At 45.6% G+C, this 22,795-nt stretch overlaps 1 protein-coding gene across 2 annotated transcripts in view; it reads right to left on the bottom strand.

Moving 5' to 3' along the window:
• The window catches only part of LOC115093434 (cytochrome P450 27C1), a 156,852-nt gene that overhangs the window by 45,865 nt on the left and 88,192 nt on the right, over window positions 1-22,795 (bottom strand). For both annotated transcript variants that reach the window (XM_029605134.1, XM_029605135.1), the window contains exon 5: window positions 19,284-19,447. In XM_029605134.1, coding sequence (XP_029460994.1) covers window positions 19,284-19,447 — 164 coding nt within the window. The remainder of the gene's footprint in view (window positions 1-19,283; window positions 19,448-22,795) is intronic.

Genomic DNA, 22,795 nt, shown 5'->3' with positions numbered 1-22,795 from the left:
TGGTTACACACAGTTTTGTAGTGAAATGCCTGCTTGTTGGTAGGAAAAAAGATACAGACAGTCAATTAGGAGGAATAGGTCTGTTTGCCCAGTGGAACTCGCAGCTTGACTCTTGCCACAGAAGGAAAGAGTTAGGTGGAATTCCTATGGAATGTAGTGCGATCTAGATAGAATGTAAGTGCACTATTATTGTCCAAGAAGTGGAAAAACCCTCTTGCTTTGGTGAGAGAGAGGTGCTGGGAAAAATGGGCAGAGTATATTCTGAGTAAGGTGAGATGCAGCGTCTACCTTAAGAAGGATATGAAGTTGAATACGTAAAACCACTCGGTCACGGAGGAACGCAGGGTCGAATGAGTATGTAACAAGGTGTGTAACTCACTGACCCTGTTGGCAGAAATAACATTTATGAGGGAAAGAATTTCCCATGCCAAACTGTGAAATGAGAGGAATGGAAAGGCTCGAACGGAGAACGTATGAGACTTATAAGGATAAGATATAGGTTCCATTCCATGACTAGTGAAAACAGAGGTGGCTTGATCAGTGGATAATCCATGGTAAGCTGACTCAGAAGGGGTTTACCTTAAATCGGGTATCCCCACTCCCAAACAATACACCAAGTGGAATAGAGGTGTGCCTATGTGGAGGATGTCTGAGGAGCAGAATCCGAGGGAGCAAGAGAAAAGAGTGGTGTAGAAAAAGAAAAAGGGTAATACCCTTTTGTATGCATCATGTGGTAAATCATGCCATTTTGAATGGTAGGATTTATGTATGGAAGGTTTTGTGACGCTACCAGTACCTGAGAACATCAGTGAGTCTACGATTTGAGACTGACTTGTGAGAAGGCAAATTGATTACTGGTGCAATAAATTGAGAAGTATGGGAAACATACTGGTCTCGGCCAGGACCTGGGTCTGAGGAACAGTGAACCCCGTCCCGGTTCAACATTAGAAGAGTGCTGGCTATGAGAGGCAGCAGAAGAGACACATTTAAGAGGCCTTTGATGGAAGAAAGGAGTCTATGGGAACGCATTGGAAACGTGTAGGGAGTAGAATCTGTGCACCGTATGGTTCGATTCGGACGCAGTGGGCAAGTTCGGTTGACCTCAGCGTTAGAAGATTTTTCTCGCTACACATGTAGTCCGAGACATTCGAGAGGATGGAAACCTACATGGAGAAGTTCTGCTAGTGCACTCTTAGATAAGTGGCCCGAGGATGCATGAAGTGAGCAAGGGCCAAGGATAGAGCTGCGCAGCTTCCTTGCAGAGCAGCGAAGATGTTGTGCGTGCTTGTGTGTTGGAAAGCACATTGTCCCTATGCTGTCTGTCTGTATGCCCAAAGATTTGTTGCAGAGGCAGTATTGAAAGGCATAAGGGTATAACTCATGGCTACAAGCTCCAGAAAGTTCATGTGAAACTGTGCCTGGAGTGGAATAGACGCATATTGGGTTGAGAAGATTTTAGGTCAAACTTTACAACCCTGAGTAAATGCAAGCATGAGCAGGATCAGACTAGGTTTTGGTTCTAGATCTGCAATATGGATGAGGGACGAAAGCAGTTGAACAGCTTAGATAATGGAAATTCACTGAATCTAACCCATAGCAGTTTTGGATCTATGAGGAAAGTGCATAGTGAAAAAATCCCATGGCCCGCCAATGAAGAATTGAGGGGCTGAGGTTATGGAAAATGCGCGCAGGGACATGTAAGAATTTATTAGAATGTCTGCGCGTATGCTGGAGAGGAAGGTCATTATGACTGTGGTGTCCAGAAGTGTTGTATAAGGGATTTATGGCAGTGACAGTAATTCCAGGTAGTAAATGTATAGTGAGTCATGAAGAAGTTAGAGCTCCTTGCGTGGATTGACTGTGGTTATGCAGCAGTGCATGCAAGGAAGGCGTGAATGATGTTGTACTCCGTAGAGAATCAGCAGTCAGCGATAGCGATTCAATGAAATACCCTAGTTGCCGAAGCTGGTGCAACCGACAGAGTTTGGGATCGTAATATTGTTGACTCACCATGAAGCACATAGAAAGATTAGAGGTAATGTACTTACTGCGATATGGAAGCATGGTGACGAGAGATACCATTTTACCTGTGCCTTCTGAAGAAAGTTGGTATTTCTGAGGTCCAGGATGGGCGGAAAGTAACTACTTTCTGTTGAAAGAAAGAATAGTGTAATTCTCCCCAACCCCCCCCACCCCCGCGCTTTGTAGCATCTGGGGGAGTGTACCGGGAACCTTGGTACAAAGGGAACAAAGTGGGGTGGCCACTCTGATATCCAGCCAGTTGGGAGACCAGGAGGTGTCCAACTGGAGGGGCTGATGTAATCTGGATATCATGTAAGCTTCTACGGGAGAATGAGCGGTAAAGTCTTACCCACATTTCTGTGTGCTGTACAAGGAGACATCAAGACCTGTTGTCAGGCTTCGAGGTGAACTTGCACTTGAGGTAGTAGTTGCTGGATCTTGTGTTTATCAGATCAGCGAATGCATCTGGAACTTTGGTTCTGAATTAGGAACCAGAAGCCAGAGTATTAATCAGTACAGAGCCCAGTTGCTGAAAATGGGAGGATGTCCTGATGCAATCCCAAAGAAATGATAGAGAGGTTCTCTTGGTATTGTGGCTGACTTAGCTGGCATAGCGATATGTGATACTAATACAGTTCTTGGAAGGTACATGACCTAAAACTTTTCGAACCATGTGGCCCGAATTAGAGAACACATCTCGATGGCAATGCCGCAGAAGCAGGTACTTACCATCCGACGTGGATCGCCGAAGGACGAGCCGGTGAAGATTGCTGGCTCTGTGGATTTCAGGAGTCATCGAGGGAGTAGACGCCCGTCTCAACTCTGATGCCTGGTATGGTGGCGCAGGTATAGAGGAGACTGGCTGAGCGTGGCTGGCGCTACCACTGTAATTAGTGGAGGGCCACAATCCCACACCGATGTCGGTGGGGCACGCCTCGGGAACAGGGGAGCCAATTAACAGCTCGTGAACCCAGCCCTCGTTGCAGCGGCTCAATGTTTTGTGACGCCAGTACAGAATTCTTCGGAACTCGTTCCGGTGTTTCTGGAGCACCAAGGACTGCCAATACTGTGTGGAACAGTGTTGATGGCAGTGGTGATGTTGCTTGGCCTGAGCATTCTCCAGCATCGAGAAGGATAGCACCGATGTGCGGACGGCGTCGGTGGCGGACAGTGACCGTGTTGGTGACTATGCATGCCATGGTGCTCGGCCCGGTCTTTCCCCAGCGCCGAGATGGATGCCCTCGCTGTCTTGGATGGTGACTGATGACGGACTGTCAGCATGCCTGCATTGCTCCTGGCACTATGTAGTGTCATAGGCTAATATGGGGCTTTAATAAGAACATCCAGGCGAGAAGTGCAGATATAGGAATTCAATCCCAAATGACTTTAAATCCAGTTCTTAAAGTACACAGATTGTTTATTTCTTTAGAAATGCGGCAACTCCACTGACTTATAAAGCATCTTACAGGCGTCCCCCGACACAGTCCCGTGTTTCGCCTCGGGCTGCATCGGGAGGGAACACAGACTTTTGAAAAAGTAAGCTGTAAAAACATGTAAACAAATCAGGACAAAGATAATGGGCTTAATGCCGAACAACTTATAATGTAACAAAAGTATATGGGTACAAACTTACCTGGCTGCAGAGTAGGTTCAAATATAACAGGGAGCGCGCGTTCACCCTGAGTACAGGGTGAACGCACATAAGAACCCAAGCATGGAGCACTGTGTTTAGGCGTGGTCATTGTTAAAAAATACCATTCTAGAAGCACAGTCCAGATGTATTCCACACATTAAGAAAGGTGGAAAGAAGGCAAAACGATTACCGGCATGGTTAAAAGGGGAGGTGAAAGAAGCTATTTTAGCCAAAAGATCTTCATTCAAAAATTGGAAGAAGGATCCAACAGAAGAAAATAGGATAAAGCATAAACATTGGCAAGTTAAATGTAAGACATTGATAAGACAGGCTAAGAGAGAATTTGAAAAGAAGTTGGCTGTAGAGGCAAAAACTCACAGTAAAAACTTTTTAAAATATATCCGAAGCAGAAAGCCTGTGAGGGAGTCAGTTGGACCGTTAGATGATCGAGGGGTTAAAGGGGCACTTAGAGAAGATAAGGCCATCGCGGAAAGATTAAATAATTTCTTTGCTTCAGTGTTTACTGAAGAGGATGTTGGGGAGGTACCCGTAATGGAGAAGGTTTTCATGGGTAATGATTCAGATGGACTGAATCAAATCACGGTGAACCTAGAAGATGTGTAGGCCTGATTGACAAACTGAAGAGTAGTAAATCACCTGGACCGGATGGTATACACCCCAGAGTACTGAAGGAACTGAAAAAATGAAATTTCAGACCTATTAGTAAAAATTTGTAACTTATCATTAAAATCATCCATTGTACCTGAAGACTGGAGGATAGCAAATGTAACCCCAATATTTAAAAAGGGCTCCAGGGGCGATCCGGGAAACTACAGACCGGTTAGCCTGATTTCAGTGCCAGGAAAAATAGTGGAAAGTGTTCTAAACATCAAAATCACAGAACATATAGAAAGACATGGTTTAATGGAACAAAGTCAGCATGGCTTTACCCAGGGCAAGTCTTGCCTCACAAATCTGCTTCACTTTTTTGAAGGAGTTAATAAACATGTGGATAAAGGTGAACCGGTAGATATAGTATACTTGGATTTTCAGAAGGCGCTTGACAAAGTTCCTCATGAGAGGCTTCTAGGAAAAGTAAAAAGTCATGGGATAGGTGGCGATGTCCTTTCGTGGATTGCAAACTGGCTAAAAGACAGGAAACAGAGAGTAGGATTAAATGGGCAATTTTCTCAGTGGAAGGGAGTGGACAGTGGAGTGCCTCAGGGATCTGTATTGGGACCCTTACTGTTCAATATATTTATAAATGATCTGGAAAGAAATACGACGAGTAAGATAATCAAATTTGCAGATGACACAAAATTGTTCAGAGTAGTTAAATCACAAGCAGATTGTGATAAATTGCAGGAAGACCTTGTGAGACTGGAAAATTGGGCATCCAAATGGCAGATGAAATTTAATGTGGATAAGTGCAAGGTGATGCATATAGGGAAAAATAACCCATGCTATAATTACACAATGTTGGGTTCCATATTAGGTGCTACAACCCAAGAAAGAGATCTAGGTGTCATAGTGGATAACACATTGAAATCGTCGGTGCAGTGTGCTGCGGCAGTCAAAAAAGCAACAGAATGTTGGGAATTATTAGAAAAGGAATGATGAATAAAACGGAAAATGTCATAATGCCTCTGTATCGCTCCATGGTGAGACCGCACCTTGAATACTGTGTACAATTCTGGTCGCCGCATCTCAAAAAAGATATAATTGCGATGGAGAAGGTACAGAGAAGGGCTACCAAAATGATAAGGGGAATGGAACAAGTCCCCTATGAGGAAAGACTAAAGAGGTTAGGACTTTTCAGCTTGGAGAAGAGACGACTGAGGGGGGATATGATAGAGGTGTTTAAAATCATGAGAGGTCTAGAACGGGTAGATGTGAATCTGTTATTTACTCTTTCGGATAGTAGAAAGACTAGGGGGCACTCCATGAAGTTAGCATGGGGCACATTTAAAACTAATCGGAGAAAGTTCTTTTTTACTCAACGCACAATTAAACTCTGGAATTTGTTGCCAGAGAATGTGGTTCGTGCAGTTGGATACGTTCTTGGAGGAGAAGTCCATTACCTGCTATTAAGTTCACTTAGAGAATAGCCACTGCCATTAGCAATGGTTACATGGAATAGACTTAGTTTTTGGGTACTTGCCAGGTTCTTATGGCCTGGATTGGCCACTGTTGGAAACAGGATGCTGGGCTTGATGGACCCTTGGTCTGACCCAGTATGGCATTTTCTTATGTTCTTATGAGGGCATTACATGGCTATGTCGGTATTGATGGTGTCGATGACGGCCGAAGCGGCCTCGAGGGTATCGTCAAAAATATATATGAAAAAACATCGATGATCCGGGCAGCAACGATGACAGTGATGGAAGCACTGACGGCATCGGCTTAGATATCTATGAAAACGATGTGGCATCGAATAATCAAAAAAACATCGTTGGTATCGGAAAAACGATACTGGCATCGACGGAGTCGATGACCGCATCGATAGGAACGTCGAAGACACCGATGGAAGCAACGTGGGCATCAATGGCATCGATCTATGGAGGCGGGCGCCAATGGCATCGGTGGCATGGCCACGGACGTCGACGGTATCGATTGGATCGACTCGGGCACCAATGGCATCGTTGGTATCAATGCCACCAACATGGGCATGGATGGCACCGACATGGCACAGATGGACTCGACGTTGGCATGGATGCCATTGATGGAATTGACATTGTCATTGGTGGAATCAACCCTGGCATCAATGCCATCGATGGAACCGACCTGGCATCGATGGAAATGTCCTGGGCATCGATGACATTGATAAAATAAACAATGGCATCGATGGAAGTGCCCTGGGTGACAATGGCATCGACCCGGGCATGGATGGCACCAATGACACAAAGTGTGAGTTGATGGCATCCATCTGGGTGATGATGGCACCAATGAAACCCAAGGAAAAATCAGTGCCATGGATGAAAAACATGGATGGCACTGATAGAAACGATGCAGGGACCGATGGCATCAGTGTACCGTGGGGAGAAGCGTACCGATGGCATCTAAGAATCCAGGACGGTCTGAAGGGGGTTCGGATGGTAGCGATGGGGGCATCGACTGCGTGAGGGTACCGAGAAAATCGAAGGACCTGAAATAGACAGGGGCCCTGGCAGCAACGGAAACCGTGGAAGTCCCTGTCCCACTAGCGCTAATAACCAGGCAAAGTCACAGAGGGACACTCGCAGGCTTTGTGTGGCTAACTGAAAACATAGGGAGAGGGAAGGCCGCAGTCGGTTGGCAGGCCAGGGAGGTGACAGGAACCGACAGAAAAAACAGGGCATAGTACTCACAGAGCGTCAAATAAACGTATGCGAAGGGAGACCAGTGCATGGAAAAGTGTTTGTGAAGTAAAAGTTTAAGTGTTTCCGTGAAGAAAAAGTATTAGAATTTCTCATAGAGCTCCTAACTGCTATGCTTACTGCAGAGCGGAAAAAAGAAGACTGAGGGAGACACCTGTGGCTCACAGGGATAATTGCAGGCTGAGCATGCTCAGTGCACTCAATGTGCCAATGTCAGTCAAAGCTTTGTAGAAACTTTGACAGAAATGTTTTCCGTACAGGGCTCCATCCTGTGATGTCACCCATATGTGAGGACTACCATCCTGCTTGTCCTGTGAGAATAAGAAAGATGGAAGGAAGGCAAAACAATTACCAGCATGGTTAAAAGGTGAGGTGAAAGAGGCTATTTTAGCCAAAAGATCTTCCTTCAAAAACTGGAAGAAGGATACATCAGAAGAAAATAGGATAAAGCATAAGCATTGGCAAGTTAAATGAAAGACATTGATAAGACAGGCTAAGAGAAAATTTGAAAAGAAGTTGACCATAGAGGCAAAAACTCACAATAAAAACTTTAAAAAATATGTCCGAAGCAAAAAGCCTGCAAGGGAGTCAGTTGGACTGTTGGATGATCAAGGGTTACAGGGGCACTTAGAGAAGTTAAGGCCATCCTGGAAAGATTAAACGATTTCTTTGCTTCAGTCTTTATTGAAGAGATGCCCATTCCGGAAAAGGTTTTAATGGGTGATGATTCAGATCAACTGAACCAAATCACGGTGAACCTGGAAGATGTGGTAGGCCTGATTTACAAAATTAAGAGTAGTAAACCACCCCCAAAAGTCAAAATCAGGGCCAGGAAGCACCCTCCCTCCCTTTCAATCTCGCTCACCCCAGAAGTCCCCTCAGGCTTCAGTCCTCATAACTAAGCATCTTGCATTGATCCGACTCCTATCACTATACTCTTACGCAACACACATGGGATTTCTACCCATATAGAATCTACTGAGCATTTAGTCTCTTGTATGAACTTTATCCTGTTAGACTCTATACCTTCCCGGACATAAAGTGCCACACTCCCACCAAGTTGATCCTCCCAAGGGTCCACCTTCCAAATCAGAACAAGGGCTGATGTGCACGGAGCAGGAGAGAGACCTTGGGGTGATAGTATCTAACGATCTGAAGTCGGCGAAACAGTGTGACAAAGTGATAGCTAAAGCCAGAAGAATGCTGGGCTGCATAGAGAGAGGAATATCGAGTAAGAAAAGGGAAGTAATTATCCTCTTGTACAGGTCCTTGGTGAGGCCTCACCTGGAGTACTGTGCTCAGTTCTGGAGACCGTATCTCCGAAGGGACAGAGACAGGATGGAGGCGGTCCAGAAAAGGGCGACCAAAAAGGTGGATGGTCTTCATCGAATGACTTATGAGGAGAGATTGAAGAATCTAACTATGTATACCCTAGAGGAAAGGAGGAGCAGGGGTGATATGATACAGACATTCAGATACTTGAAAGGTTTTAATGATCCAAAGTGAACGACAAACCTTTTCCGTTGGAAAAAAATCAGCAGAACCAGGGGTCACGATTTAAAACTCCAGGGAGGTAGACTCAGAACCAATGTCAAGAAGTATTTCTTCACGGAGAGGGTGGTGGATGCCTGGAACGCCCTTCCGGAGGAAGTGGTGAAGACCAAAACTGTGAAGGATTTCAAAGGGGCGTGGGATAAACACTGTGGATCCATAAAGCCTGGAGGATGAGAATGAAGAGAAGAGGTATGGGGGTGGCTTGCGGGAATGACGGCTACTACTTAGTGATTAATACCCTTATTCAATAAACGTTCACACGGTTAATGCGACTCCAACATTGCTCTATGCTTCAACGGCAAGAGGAAATGTGGAAAAGCAAATGTTGCTTACCTGATGTAACAGGTGTTCTCACAGGACAGCAGGCTGTTAGTCTTCACAAATGGGTGACATCGAGGATGGAGCCCTGTACGGAAAACTTTTCTGTCAAAGTTTCAACAAGCTTTGACTGACACTAGCACACTGGGTGCACTGAGCATGCCCAGCCTGCAATTATCCCTGTGAGCCACAGGTGTCTCCCTCAGTCTCGTCTTATAGCTAAAAAGCGCAAGCGAAACTAAAATAAAAGTATACAGACCCAACTCCGCGGGGTGGCGGGCGGGTTTCGTGAGGACTAACAGCCTGCTGTCCTGTGAGAACACCTGTTACATCAGGTAAGCAACATTTGCTTTCTCACAGGACAAGCAGGATGGTAGTCCTCACAAATGGGTGAGTACCAAGCTGAGGATGCCCGGGATTGCACCAGATACACCGCAGATGCGCAAAGGCGTAACGACTGAGGTGGAAATGGGAACGGAGGGCATCCGCAACACCATAATGGGTTCGTGGAAGGATGTTGGGTAGTGAATTGAAAAAAGTAAGAGTAGGCGGACTGGCCAAACATGGAGCATGCCGGCTAGTCAAATGTAAGCAATAATAGGCTGCGAAGGTATGGAGAGGACTCCAGGCTGCAACCTGATAAAAAAGTACAAGCAGCAGTAACCAAAGGGAAGCTGTTAAGGCTAAGACGGACACAACAGTATGTGGATACCCACAGTGTTGTAGTGAAATGTCTGCTTGTTGGTAGGAAAGGAAATATAGACCACTTAATCAGAAGGATTAGGTCTGTGTGGCCACTGGAAGTAGCAGCTTGACCCTTGCATGAAGGAAAGAGTCAAGTGGAATTCACATGGAATGCAGTGCAATGTAGATAGAATGTAAGCGCAGCATTACTGTCCAGGAATGTGGAAAACCCAGTCTCTCCCTAGGGCGAGAGAGAGAGGTTAGGAAAAATTAATAGAGTATTTCCTGAGGAAAGGAGATACAACATCTACCTGAAAAGGATAGAAAGTTGAATGCGTAGAACTACTCAGTGGCAGAGGAACGGAGTCAGGTGAGTATGGAAAGAGTGCATAACTCACGGACCCTGCTGGCAGGAATGACATTAAGAGGGAAAGAAGTTCCCTTGCCAAACTGTGGAAGAGAGGAATGGAAAGGCTCAAACGTAGAATGTATGAGACTTATAAGGAGAATATATATGTTCATTCCGTGATTAGAGAAATAGAGGCGGCTTGATCAGTGGATAATCCATGGTAAGCCGACTCAGAGAGGATTACCGAAAACGGGAACCCAACTCCCAAAATGATACACCTCCTAAGAGAAAGGTGTATCTATGTGGAGGATGTCTGGAGAACAGAATCCGAGGGAGTAAGAAAAAATGGTGGAAAAGTAAAAGGGGTAATACCTCTTTTTTTTTTTTTTTTTTTTTTTTAGCGTCAGGAGGTAAAGCCTGCCATATTAAACGGCAAGATTTATGTTTAGAAGGTTTTGTGACGCTACCAGAACCTAAGAACATCAGTAAGTCTATGATTTGGGACTGACTGGTGAGAGAATAAAAGGTTACTGATATGATGGATTGAGAAGTATGGGAAAGCATACTGATCTCAGTCAGGGAGTAGGGAAAAGAATACTGAACCCCATCCCAGTTCAACATTAGAAGAATGCTGGCTACGAGAGGCAGCAGAAGAGATATATTGAAGAGGCCTTTGATGGAAGAAAAGGCATCTAAGGGAACGCATAGGAAACATGTGCAGGGAGCAGAACCTGTGCATCGTATGGAATGATGCAGACGCCGAGGAAAGTTTAGTTAAACTCAGCGTTAAAAGATTTGCCCTGTACACATGTAATTGAGACCATTCGAGAGGATAGAACCTACGTGGAGAAGGTCTGATAGAGCGTTCATTAAATCTCTTAGATATGTGGCCCAAGGACGCATGAAGTGAACAAGGGCCAAGGGTAGAGCTGCGCAGCTGTCTAGCAGAGCAGCTAAGAGGTAATGCGTGCTTATGAGTTGGAAAGCACATTGTCCCTATGCTGTCTGTCTGTATGCACAAAGAATTGTTGCAAAAGCAGTATTGGAAGGCATAAGGGCATAACTCATGGGTGCAACGTCCAGGAAGTTTATGAGAAACTATGCTGGAGTGCAATAGATGCATAATGGGTTGACAGCTTTCAGGAGAAACTTTATAACCCTAAGGAATTGCGAGCATGAGTCGAAGGAGACTAGGTCCTAGTTCGAACTGGGATAAGAATCAGGGACGAAAGCAATGAAACCACTTAGGTCCATTGAGTATAGAATGTCACTGAATATAACCCATAGCAGTTTGAATTATGAGAAAAATGCATAGTGGGAAGAAATCCCATAGCCCAACCATGAAAAGTTGAAAGGCTGAGGTTATGGAAAATATGCGCAGGGACATATAACAATGTATCAGAATGTCTGTGCGCATGCTGGACAAGAGGGTCTTAAGACTGTGGTGTCCAGAAGTGTTACAGAAGGGATTTATGGCAGTGACAGTAATCCCAGTTAGTAAATGTATAGTGAGTCCTGAAAAAAGTGAGAGCTCCTTGCATGTACTGAAAGTGGTTAGCAGTAGTCTATGCAAGGAAAGTGAATGATGTTACACTCCGCAGAGAAAACAGCATTCACCAACAGTGATGCAAGAGACAGTTCACTTACCGAAGCTGGTGCCAGCAGCAGAGCTTGGGGTTGTAATGTTGACTCACCATAAAGCACATAGAAACATTAAAATAATGTACTTACTGCAGTATGGAGTGATGGTAACCAAAGATACCATTGTACCTGTGACGTCTAAAGAAAGTTGGATTTTCTTAGGTCCAGGATGTGCGGAGAGTAACTATTTTCTGTTAAAAGAAAGAATAGTGGCAATTAAAAACTCCCCAACCCCCCTCCCTTCTCCCCTCTGCACTTCGTAGCGCCTGGGGGAGTGTACCGGGACTTTGGTACAAGGTGGGGTGGCCGCTCTGATATCTGACCAGATGGGAGACCAGGAGGTGTCCCAATGGAGGATATCATGTAGGTTCCTGCAGGTGTGTGAGCGGTAAGTGGTACCCGCATTTCTGTATGCTGTACAAGGAGACACTGAGACCTGTGGCCAGGCCTCAAGGTGGACTTGTACATGGGGCAATGGTTGCTGAATCTCATGTTTAGCAGATCAGCCAATGCAGCTGGACCTTGGTTGGGAGGGAACCAAGAGTCAGAGCATTGGTCGGCACAGGGACTTGTTACTGACAAGAGAAGAAGCCCTGCTGCAATCCCAAGAAGATAGAGGGGTTCTCCTGATATTGTGGCTAACATAGCTAACATAGCGATATGTGACACTAATACAGTTCTAAAAGGCACATGACCCAGAACTTTTCGAACCACGGTCCGAATGGGAGAACACAACTCTATGGGAATGCCGCCGAAGCGGGGTACTTACCATCCGACGTGGATCGCCGCAAGACGAGCCGGTGAAGATTGTTGACTCCGACGGTCTCCGGAGTCCTCGAGGGTAAGGCCGGGGACGTAAACGTCCATCTCGCTCTGAAACCCGGTATGGTGGCACAGGTACAGAGGAGACAGGCCAGGCGTGAGTGGCGTTTAGACTGCTAAGTGTAACAGATGGCCATAGTCCCACACCACTTGACGGTGGGGCACGCCAGGAACAGAGGAGCCCTAACGGAACTCATGTTCCCTTCCCTCGTCACAGCGGCTCGATGTGTCGTGATGCCAATGCAGAAGCTGTCGGACCTGGATCCGGAAGTTCTGGATCACCAAGGACTGCCAAAACTGTAGGAACAGTGCTGATGGCAGTGGTGATGTCGCTCTGCCCGAGCGTTGTCCAGCCTGGAGAAGGATGGCACCGATGTGCTGGATGGCGTCAGCGGCGGACGATCACGATGTCGGCGATGATGGGTGCCACGGTGCTCGGCCCGGTCTTTCCCCAGCGCCGAGATGGAAGCCCTCGTCGTCCTGGAAGGCGATCGATGACGAACTGTCAGCACGCCTGCTCTGCTCCTGACACAATGGAGTGTCTTAAGCTAATACGGGGCTTAAAAAAGAACCCAAAGCGTGGAGCAATGTGAGGAGGCGAGGGTATTATGTGGCGGTGCTATGTCGGTATTGACGATATTGAAGGCAACCTAAGGGGCTTCGAGGATATCATCAAAATGGGTATGAAAAATCATCGATGACTGGCCAGGAGAATGATGACAGTGACGGGCACTGACAGCAGTGGCATAGGTATCTTTGAAACGATGTGGAATCGAATAATCGAAAAACATTGCCGTTATTGAAAAAGATACCGGCATCGACTGAGTCGAAGTCGAATCAATAGGGCGTCAAGGACACCGAAGGAAAACGGAGGTATCGAGGGCATCGATGCATGGAGGCGGGCATTTATGCCGTTTGTGGCATGGCCACGGGCATCAACTATAGGGCCACAGACGTTGACGGTATCGATTTGGACAGACTCAGATTTCCAAGTGTACATGGCATCGGTGCCCCAGACACGTGTGTCGGTGGCATCGATATGGACACGTATGGAATCGATGGCATGGATCTCCCAGTCGATGAATTCCATCCCGGCATCAACGCCAGTCCTGGAATCGGCATGGGCATCGATGCCAGCCATAAGGCTGGCATTGGCATCAACGCCCATCCACGGAATCGAGCCGGCATGGATACCCACCGATGGGACCCACCTGGGCATCGAATTTCACCGATGGGAGCAGCCTGGCATCGACTGCCCTCGATGGATGCATTCTAACATAGATGCCCATGGATGAAACACCTGGGCATCGGTGTCCATCGATGCAAAAGGACCTGGCACCGATGCCATCGACGGACGGCCATCCGGCACCAATGCCATCGACGGACAAGCCATCCGGCACCGATGTCCATCGATGGGGACCATCCGGCACCGATGTCCACCGATGGGGACCATCCGGCATCGATGCCCACCGACGAATCGATGTGGCACCGATGCCCACCGATGGAAAAGGGCTGGACATCGGTGGGGAGGATGGGGCATCGATGGCATCCCCAAAAGGGGGGGTTGCATCGATGAAGTGACCCTGGGATCGTTAAAAAGTGTCTCGGGCAGCGGTGGCGGCGACCCGAGTATGCATGGCAGTGACTAACGGCGTGTGCGTCAATGGCATGCATCCGGGTAGGGACGGCACCGAGGAAGCCCAAGGAAAAAAACAGTGCGTAGGAGGAAAAAGCCTGGTAGCACTGAAAAGCAAAAAACATGGATAAAGGCATCAGGGCACCGTGGGGGGAGGGGCGCTGATGACATATAAAAGCCCAGGGCGGTTTAGGAGGGTCCCGGTGTAGCGATAGGGTATCGACTGCGTGAGGGTACCAGGGAACGAAGGACTTGAAGCTACAGAGGTCCTAAAGTTAAGGAAAAAATCCCTACCCCACTAGCATAAGCAAGCAGAGTGTCACAGAGATACTCGCAAGCTGTTTTAAAGTTAACTGAAAAATGGGGGAAGGGAAGGCTTCAGTCAGTTAACAGCCTTAAGATAGTGACAGAAAACCGACCGAAAAATAAGAATTAGTACTCACCGAGCGTCGTAAAAACGTACGCGGAGGGAGACCTGTGCAGGGAAAAGTGTTTTTTGAAGTGAAAAGTTAAGTGTTTCCATGAGGTAATTAGTTAAAAAAATCCTCACAGAGCTCCAACCGCTATGCTTACTGCAGAGCGGAAAAAAGAAGACTGAGGGAGACACCTGTGGCTCACAGGGATAATTGCAGGCTGGGCATGCTCAGTGCACCCAGTGTGCTAGTGTCAGTCAAAGCTTGTTGAAACTTTGACAGAAAAGTTTTCCGTACAGGGCTCCATCCTCGATGTCACCCATTTGTGAGGACTACCATCCTGCTTGTCCTGTGAGAAAGAGGATTTGCATTCAGGCAACAACCAACAAGGTAGCATAGTCTGGGTAAACAAATAAGCATGGGAGTAGCTTGCTTGTTACGGCGGTTACTACCCCAAACCAATTAAGCCTGATACTTCACTTTCAATGCATATCCAGCGTAGATCTCTGCTTCAACGGTAGGGAGGGAAAGAAGATAAGAGGATTTACATTCAGACAACAACCAACAAGGACTGAATTGCACAGTCTGGGTAAACAAATAAGCATGGGAGTAGCTTGTTTGTTGCGGCGGTTACTACCCCTAACAAATTAAGCCTGATACTTCACTTTGAATGCATATCCAGCACAGCTCACTGCTTCAACGGAAGGGAGGAATGAAGAAATAGGATTTACATCCAGACAACATCTAACAAGGCATTGATCTGAGCAGTATGAGTATACAAACATCGTGGTAACTTGCTCGATATGACGGTTACTACCCTCAAACATTAAGCCTTATTCTTCACTTTGATGCAGCTCCAACACTGCTCTCTGCATCAATGGTGGGGGTGGAAGGAAATTAGAATAAAAAAGTTACCAATAAGGGCCCTGAACTCAGTGGTTGGAGTAACAGATTATGAGAAAATAAGTGTGAAAGATTGCTGGGCAGACTGGATGGGCTTATTGGTCTTCTTCTGCCGTCATTTCTATGTTTCTATGTTTCGTTCCACCAGGTCTCTGAGATGCCAATTATGTCAATCTCATCATTTACTGCTATACACTCTAACTCTCCCATCTTACTTCTTAGACTTCTGGCATTTGCATACAGACATTTAAAAGTGTGGTTTTTGTTGGTATTAACAACCTGCCTTTCAGTTGATAGGGATAATTTGGAAATCTTTAGCGCAGGTGATTTTTTACATATAGGCACATGGACTATGTTTGCTTTTATTTGAACCTCTCTGTTGGGATGCCATAACTCTCCTGGTTTCATTATTATTCTTCAAGGATACATTCCTCCGAACCATGCACTGCTGAGTGACTGTCGGCTTTCATAAGAACATAAGAAATTGCCATGCTGGGTCAGACCAAGGGTCCATCAAGCCCAGCATCCTGTTTCCAACATAGGCCAAATCAGGCTACAAGAACCTGGCAAGGTTCCCCCTTGTTCTAGTTTAAAAGCTGCTCTATCTCCTTTTTAAAAGTTACTGCTAGCAGCCTGGTTCCACTCTGGTTAAGGTGGAACCCATCCTTTCGGAAAAGTCTCCCCCCTTCCCCAAAAGCTTCCTTACAAAACCGAATCCCTCTTCCCTGCACCATCGTCTCATCCATGCAATTGAGACTCCGGAGCTCTGCCTGCCTCTGGGGACCTGCATGTGAAACAGGAAGCATTTCAGAGAATGCCACCCTGGAGGTTCTGGATTTCAGCTTTCTACCTAAAATCCTAAACTTGGCTTGTGATCTATCTAATGTTTGGTTCTTGCCAGGTACTTGAGACTTGGATTGGCCACTGTTGGAAACAGGATACTGGCTTGATGGACCCTTGGTCTGACTCAGTATGGCATATCTTAAGTTCTTATGTAAGATGAAAAGATGACATTACCTTGGGCAAAAAAGAAGGAACCGCCCGCAACGAGACCCCCTCATCAGAAATTCGCAAAAAAGGTTTTCTGTACGATAAGGCTTGGAGCTCAGAAATCTTATTTTACTTTAACAGACTGCAGGTTTGTACCTCTACTATCTGCTGGAGACAGAGAAATATTGAGGGACTGCAGGTGGCATTCTCAGATAAGTAGCAGTGCCTCAAAGTTTTTTTCTCTGACTCCATCTGCTGGTAGGGATGCATAAACCCACTTGTCTGGACTGATCTGGGGTATGAACAGGAAATATTGTTACAAAGTTTGACTTTAGTCATATGAAGGCCAATATTCAAAGGCATTTATCCAGATAACCAATCAGAACCCTGTAAATGTGCCCAGCTGCTGGGACTGTGGTACAAACGTACCACTTCTAGTGGTGTCATGCGTTGCTTTGACAGCAACGTTGGTAGCATAATTTACAAGTGTTACAGTAGAAGTAGTACTCTTACAGCAATGCTAGAAGTTTATGCTATCAGTGATGCTGCCAAGGCAACACATGATGCTGCCATAAGCAGAAAGCTTGAACCAGTGCCCCAGAAAATGGGGTCATTCACAGGGTTCTGGCAAGGATGGGAGGGTTGGGGTTGGCCTCGAGGGAGGGTGAGAAAAGAGAGGAATGGGGGGAAAATGGGACATTCTTTATTCCTAATCAAATCATTGGGGATGGGGGCTGTCTCGCCTCCATGGGCCTTTTGGCCCACTGATTTTTTCTAACCATTTTGGAGGGCATGTGGGAGTGGGGGGCATGGGCTCACTAGCCCCAGCTTGAACAGTACTAAGGTGGGGTGGGGGGAGGGGGACCCTGGCTGTAGGGCTGAAATTTTTTTATTTTTACGTTGCATGGCGCTTATACGGCTATATTTTTTTAATATAGCTGCATAAGCTTAAACTTATCTGGCTACCTTCAGCAGGATAAATATCTGGCTAAAGATGGCTAGACAATTTTAATTGTCAATATTCAGCAAGACATTTATTCCATTGAATATCCTGGATAACATTTAGCTAATGTTAGCCGGATCAGTTATTTTAGGGATTTTGGAATATTTACCTCATTAAGTAGTTTTAGATAAGAGTCTGCCTAATGTCATTATTATTAACAAAATAATCCCACTGTGCTTTAAGGTCATTTGTGCCCTTACTTGAAGATTCAGACCTTCAATTCAGACAAGATATTTAGAACCCAGTATTCAAAAGATCTGGGCTCCTAACTTTTGGAGTAGGCACTTAGATCTGGCTCTGTAATCTTTTTCCTGGACTTAGCAACTAAATTTAGGGGCATAATTTAAAAGGCAGCTACATTTAGATGCTTTGAAATGGGTGTGGTCAGGTCAGGTGAAAAAAGTTAGGGGCTTAGTGCTAATTTCCAGTACTAGTGTTGCTCAAGCCGCCAGTACCTCAGCATCCTACCTTGCATCCAGCCTTTTTAAAAGCCTAACGATGCCCCAATCTCCTGAAGCTATGAACATGCATGGCACTGACATCCCCCACCCCCAAAAGTCATAATCAGGGCCAGGAAGTGCCCTCCCTCCCTTTCATTCTATCTCTCCCCAGAAGCCCCCTCAGGCTTCAGTCCCTCCAAACTAAGCATCTTGCGTTGCTCTGACTGCTAACAGCTTTGCTATCAGAGCAGCAATAGATGCTGGGAGGACACAGGCTTAAGCTGTTCCAGTGGCATTCTGCGATGCTGCCAAAACAACGCAAGATGCTTAACTGGAAGGATTGAAGCCTGTGTCCTCACAGCTAGGCTGGAGAATCTTTTGGTTGGGAGAAGGGGAGAATCTGGGAAGTGGGAAAAGTAATATTGTGGGATGGGGGGGCTTTCCGGTACTGATTTTGACTTTGAACAGGTGGGAGGAAGCGGGGGTGTCAGCATCACATGTGTTTATGGCTTCAGGCAAGTTTGGAGAGGGCGAATGTCAGGCTTCTTCCAACATTTTTAAGTGACTAGGTGCAAAGGAGGATGTTGGGAGGACTGGTAGATCCCTCAGCCAGCATTAACAATTTAAATTTGCAGATAAGAAGGGAGTTATGAAATATCCTTGGTCCTGTGATATAATTTTTATTGGGTACTTAAAGTCAGCTGAATATAAGATCCTAAACTAGACACCTAATTTAGGAGCCTTGAGGCACTGAGCATACTGTGAATATTGGCCTCTTACTGATTATAAATGCCTTGTCCAGAAACAATTATTACTATTAAAAGGTACAAAGGTCTTGGTTTAAGTTTTACTTTTAACATGGTTTGTAAAAAAAAAAATAAAATAAAATAAAAAAGCAGAAGAGAGAAATATTTTACCAAGTCATTGAACTCAAGCCTTTGTAAGCATTATGACATTCTCACTGTACCACCACCAATCAAGAGTGCTCACAATCACTACATTCATGTGCTGAAAACCAGTATTTCTCTCTCATTCAAAGTTAACTGTTTTTATGTTATGCATCTGGGGAGGGTTTTCTGATCAGATGATTGATAGAGAACATCTTCTGCCTGAGGAAGGGACCTTAGTAGTCAGGAAACTTGCATTTTTGAAATTTAGTTACCCTACATATAAATTCACTGTACCCCACTACTGGGTTGTTTATAGCTAAGCTGGAGGCCCCCACAGAGGGTAGGACTTCAGGCAACGTTGACAGGATGCATGAATAACAGATTATGAATTGAACTATATATTTATTGCATATGCGTTGTCATTTAGTATTTCTACAAGTTGGTGATGGCGGCCTAGAACATCGAAATAATAAATAAATAAATAAGGAGAGTCCTGGCAGAGGGCTGCTGCTGTAGAGGGCAATTTTCAAAGCCACTTATGCAGGTAAAACACTGGAGTGGATAGTTTGGGGAACTCACACTGGCCAGATTTAAGGGAAGCATGGAAGATTAAGATGAAGTAGGGTTACCGTGTCAACCCCAGCCAAGAACATCTCCGTTACATTGGCATAGATCTCTTCCAGCGAGAGCTCTTTGCTGACAAGGAGGCAGGTGAGAAGCCCACCTGTCACTTCTTCTCCTCTCTCCAGTTGGGATTGAATTTCTCTCAGTCTGTTGTCAACATGAATTTGACCTTTTGGAAAAAAACAGAAAAAGGGTTTAATTCTTACAGCTGTGAAGTCACCCTTATTTGAACTGAATTCTTTCACGGGTAATTTTATAATAGCCTACACATTTTAGCCCAAATTTTCAAAGATTTATGAGCATAAATCTGCTTTGAAAATTCATGAGTGCACCTGGTATGCACGCTGATATATACGCACAAACTTATGCCTGCTCCCAAGCAGGCATTATTTTGTGTGTAGATCTCTGTGCACACTTTCAAAAAGAGCAAGACGGTAACTTTCAAACCAGTGCACATTTGCGTACATACATTAGCCCATGCCCAGATACGCAGCCATTGTATAATATATGTGCCCATGTTATAAAATAGCCTGGCTGCATAAACATGTGCGCCAAATTTTAAGTGGGTGCACACATCCCGCTTCTACCACATAAATCGAAGTATTTTAATAGGGGTGCATGCTGACGCCATTCCCACTTTTACCAGTTTATCTCCAGTTCACCCAGTTAAGAGAGAGGTCCTCCAACCCCCCCCCCCCCCCCCCCCCCCGGCCCGGTTTGATAGCCTTCACTCCCCCCAGTTAGCCCCAACACTTAAAACCCCGCAGATCTGCTTAGTTTTCTTTAAATTTTAATTGGCACGGCAACCATACCAGAAGTAAAGTTATGTGGCAGCAGGCTTCAGCGTGTGCTAGGTTGCGCCAATATTTATGCATACATCTTTGGTTCATGTCCTACCCAGACCATGCTCACACCTCGCCCCCTTTTTGAAAACTTTCAAGATGTGTGTGCTGCAGGAGATATGCACATATCTCGACGGTTTTAAAAACCTGTTCGGTGCTTGTGATCCTCTAATTAATGCGCGGGTCGTGCTTTTAAAATTCACCTCTATGCATGTAAATCCTTTCCTTGCCCACCTCCCCACCCCATAATGCCTCTTCCTACTGTAGGCAAAAGTATGCACAAAATCAGGATTTGTGTGTAACTGTGCTCAAACAGCTTGCAGATTGATTTCCAAAGCACAATTTATGCAAATAAAAGGAAAATTAGTTCTTACCTGATAATTTTCGTTCCTGTAGTACCAAGGATCAGTCCAGACAGTAGGGTTATGTCTCCCTTCCAGCAGGTGGAGTCAGAGGTCAAAGTTCTAAGCACCTCCCATATCCCAGGGTGCCTCCTGCGATCCTCCAGTATTTTGAATAACAAAGCAGAAACTCATGAATAAGGATAATCAATGACTAGATCAACTATATATATGAATAGAACAAATACATAACCTGAAAAAAATAACGTAACCATATTCAGAGCTTCTTAAATCATTGCATAGGAAAAATATAAAAAGGAAATCAAAATAAGAAATTAATAGCGAACTCTCCGGAAAAAAAAACTGGGCAGGCGTCTGGACTGATCCTTGGTACTACAGGAACGAAAATTATCAGGTAAGAACTAATTTTCCTTTCCCTGTACGTATCAGGATCAGTCCAGACAGTAGGGATGTACCAAAGCTGCCCTAAATGGGGTGGGATCCGGAGAGTCCCGCCTTCAGCACACTACTGCTGAAAGAGTCGACGTCTGGAGCACGAACGTCCAAACGATAATGTTTGGCAAAAGTGTGCAAAGATTTCCAAGTCGCCGCTCTACAAATTTCTTGAGGTGAAACACAATGACTCTCGGCCCAAAACGCTGCCTGAGAGCGTATCGAATGTGCCTTGAGACCATCAGGAACTGGACGACCGTTACAAATGTATGCCGAAGCAATGGCTTCCTTCAACCACCGTGCAATGGTAGCCTTAGAAGCCTGATAGCCCTTCTTAGGACCGCTCCATAGAACAAAAAGGTGGTCAGAAAATGAAAGACATTAGTGATTTCTAAATAACGTAAAAGCACTCGGCGGACATCAAGTCTCGTGATTGAGAAGAAGATTTATCCAAATCTGGGAAGGCTGGCAATTCAACAGATTGATTGAGATGAAAAGAGGAAACCACTTTGGGTAAAAAGGATGGTACTGTGCGCAATGATATACCTGAATCTGAAATTCTCAAGAAAGGCTCACAGCAAGACAATGCCTGAATTTCTGAAATGCGTCTAGCAGAACAAATTGATACGAGAAACACTGCCTTGAGCGTTAAGTCCTTCAAAGTTATTCGCTTAAGGGGTTCAAAAGGATGAGCACAAAGACTACGAAAAACCAAATTCAGATTCCATGATGGACAGATAGCCCGGATTGGTGGTTTCAAATGTTTGGCTCCTTTGAGAAAACGGACAACATCCTGATGCATAGCAATAGACACACCATTCTCCTTACCTCGTAAACAGCCTATTGCCGCAACTTGAACGCGGAGCGAATTATAAGCCAGACCCTTTTTTAAACCGTCTTGTAAAAAAGCCAAAATGTCTACAACTGTAGCTTTGCGCGAAGACAACCCGGACTTACTACACCAAGCATCAAATACCTTCCATACTCTAACATAGGTGAGAGAAGTAGAAGGTTTTCTCGAACTAAGCATGGTGGTGATGACTGAGTCTGGATAGCCTTTCTTTTTTAATTGCCTTCTTTCATAAGCCAGGCCGCTAGACAAAAGTGAAACGCCTGGTCGAAATATACTGGACCCTGTCGAAGGAGGTTGTTGAGGTGGCCTAGGTGGACTGGACCGTCGATCGCTAAGTTGATGAGATCCGCATATCATGGTTTGCGAGGCCATTCTGGAGCGACGAGAATCACCGGACCTTCGTGGGATTCTAATTGTCTCACAACTTTTCCTATTAGTGGCCATGGGGGAAACACATAAAGAAGGATGTCTTTGGGCCAAGGTAGAACCAAGGCATCCACCCCTTCCGCTCCATGTTCTCTCCTTCGACTGTAGAACCGAGCCGCTTTCGTATTGACACGGGTAGTTATCAGATCTAACCTGGGTGTCCCCCACCTTTGAATGAGAATGTTCATTGCCTCCCAGGAAAGTTCCCACTCTCCGGGATCTAGATACTGACGACTGAGGAAGTCTGCTTGAAATTTGTCTACTCCTGCTATGTGCGATGCCGCTAGACGGCGTAGATGAGATTCGGCCCAGGTCATTAGCATGTCTGTTTCTATGGCGACGGAGCAACTTTTTGTGCCGCCTTGCCTGTTGATGTACGCTACCGTCGTGGCATTGTCGGAGAGAACCCTCTCCGACTGATGTTGAATAAGTGGTAGAAATCTGCGGAGTGCTAGTCGTACCGCTCTGGTTTCCAAACTATTGATAGGCCACTTGGCTTGTGAAGCTGTCCACCGATCTTGTGTCGAATGTGACTGGCATACAGCTCCCCAACCGAAAAGGCTGGCATCCGTTGTCACTAATATCCACTGAGGAGGCTCCAG

Source organism: Rhinatrema bivittatum, chromosome 6 (genome assembly GCF_901001135.1).
Source record: "Rhinatrema bivittatum chromosome 6, aRhiBiv1.1, whole genome shotgun sequence".
Classification (NCBI taxonomy): Eukaryota; Metazoa; Chordata; class Amphibia; order Gymnophiona; family Rhinatrematidae; genus Rhinatrema; species Rhinatrema bivittatum.
The sequence above is the reverse complement of the archived record's forward strand: the minus strand, read 5'-3'. Positions and strand labels throughout refer to the sequence as shown.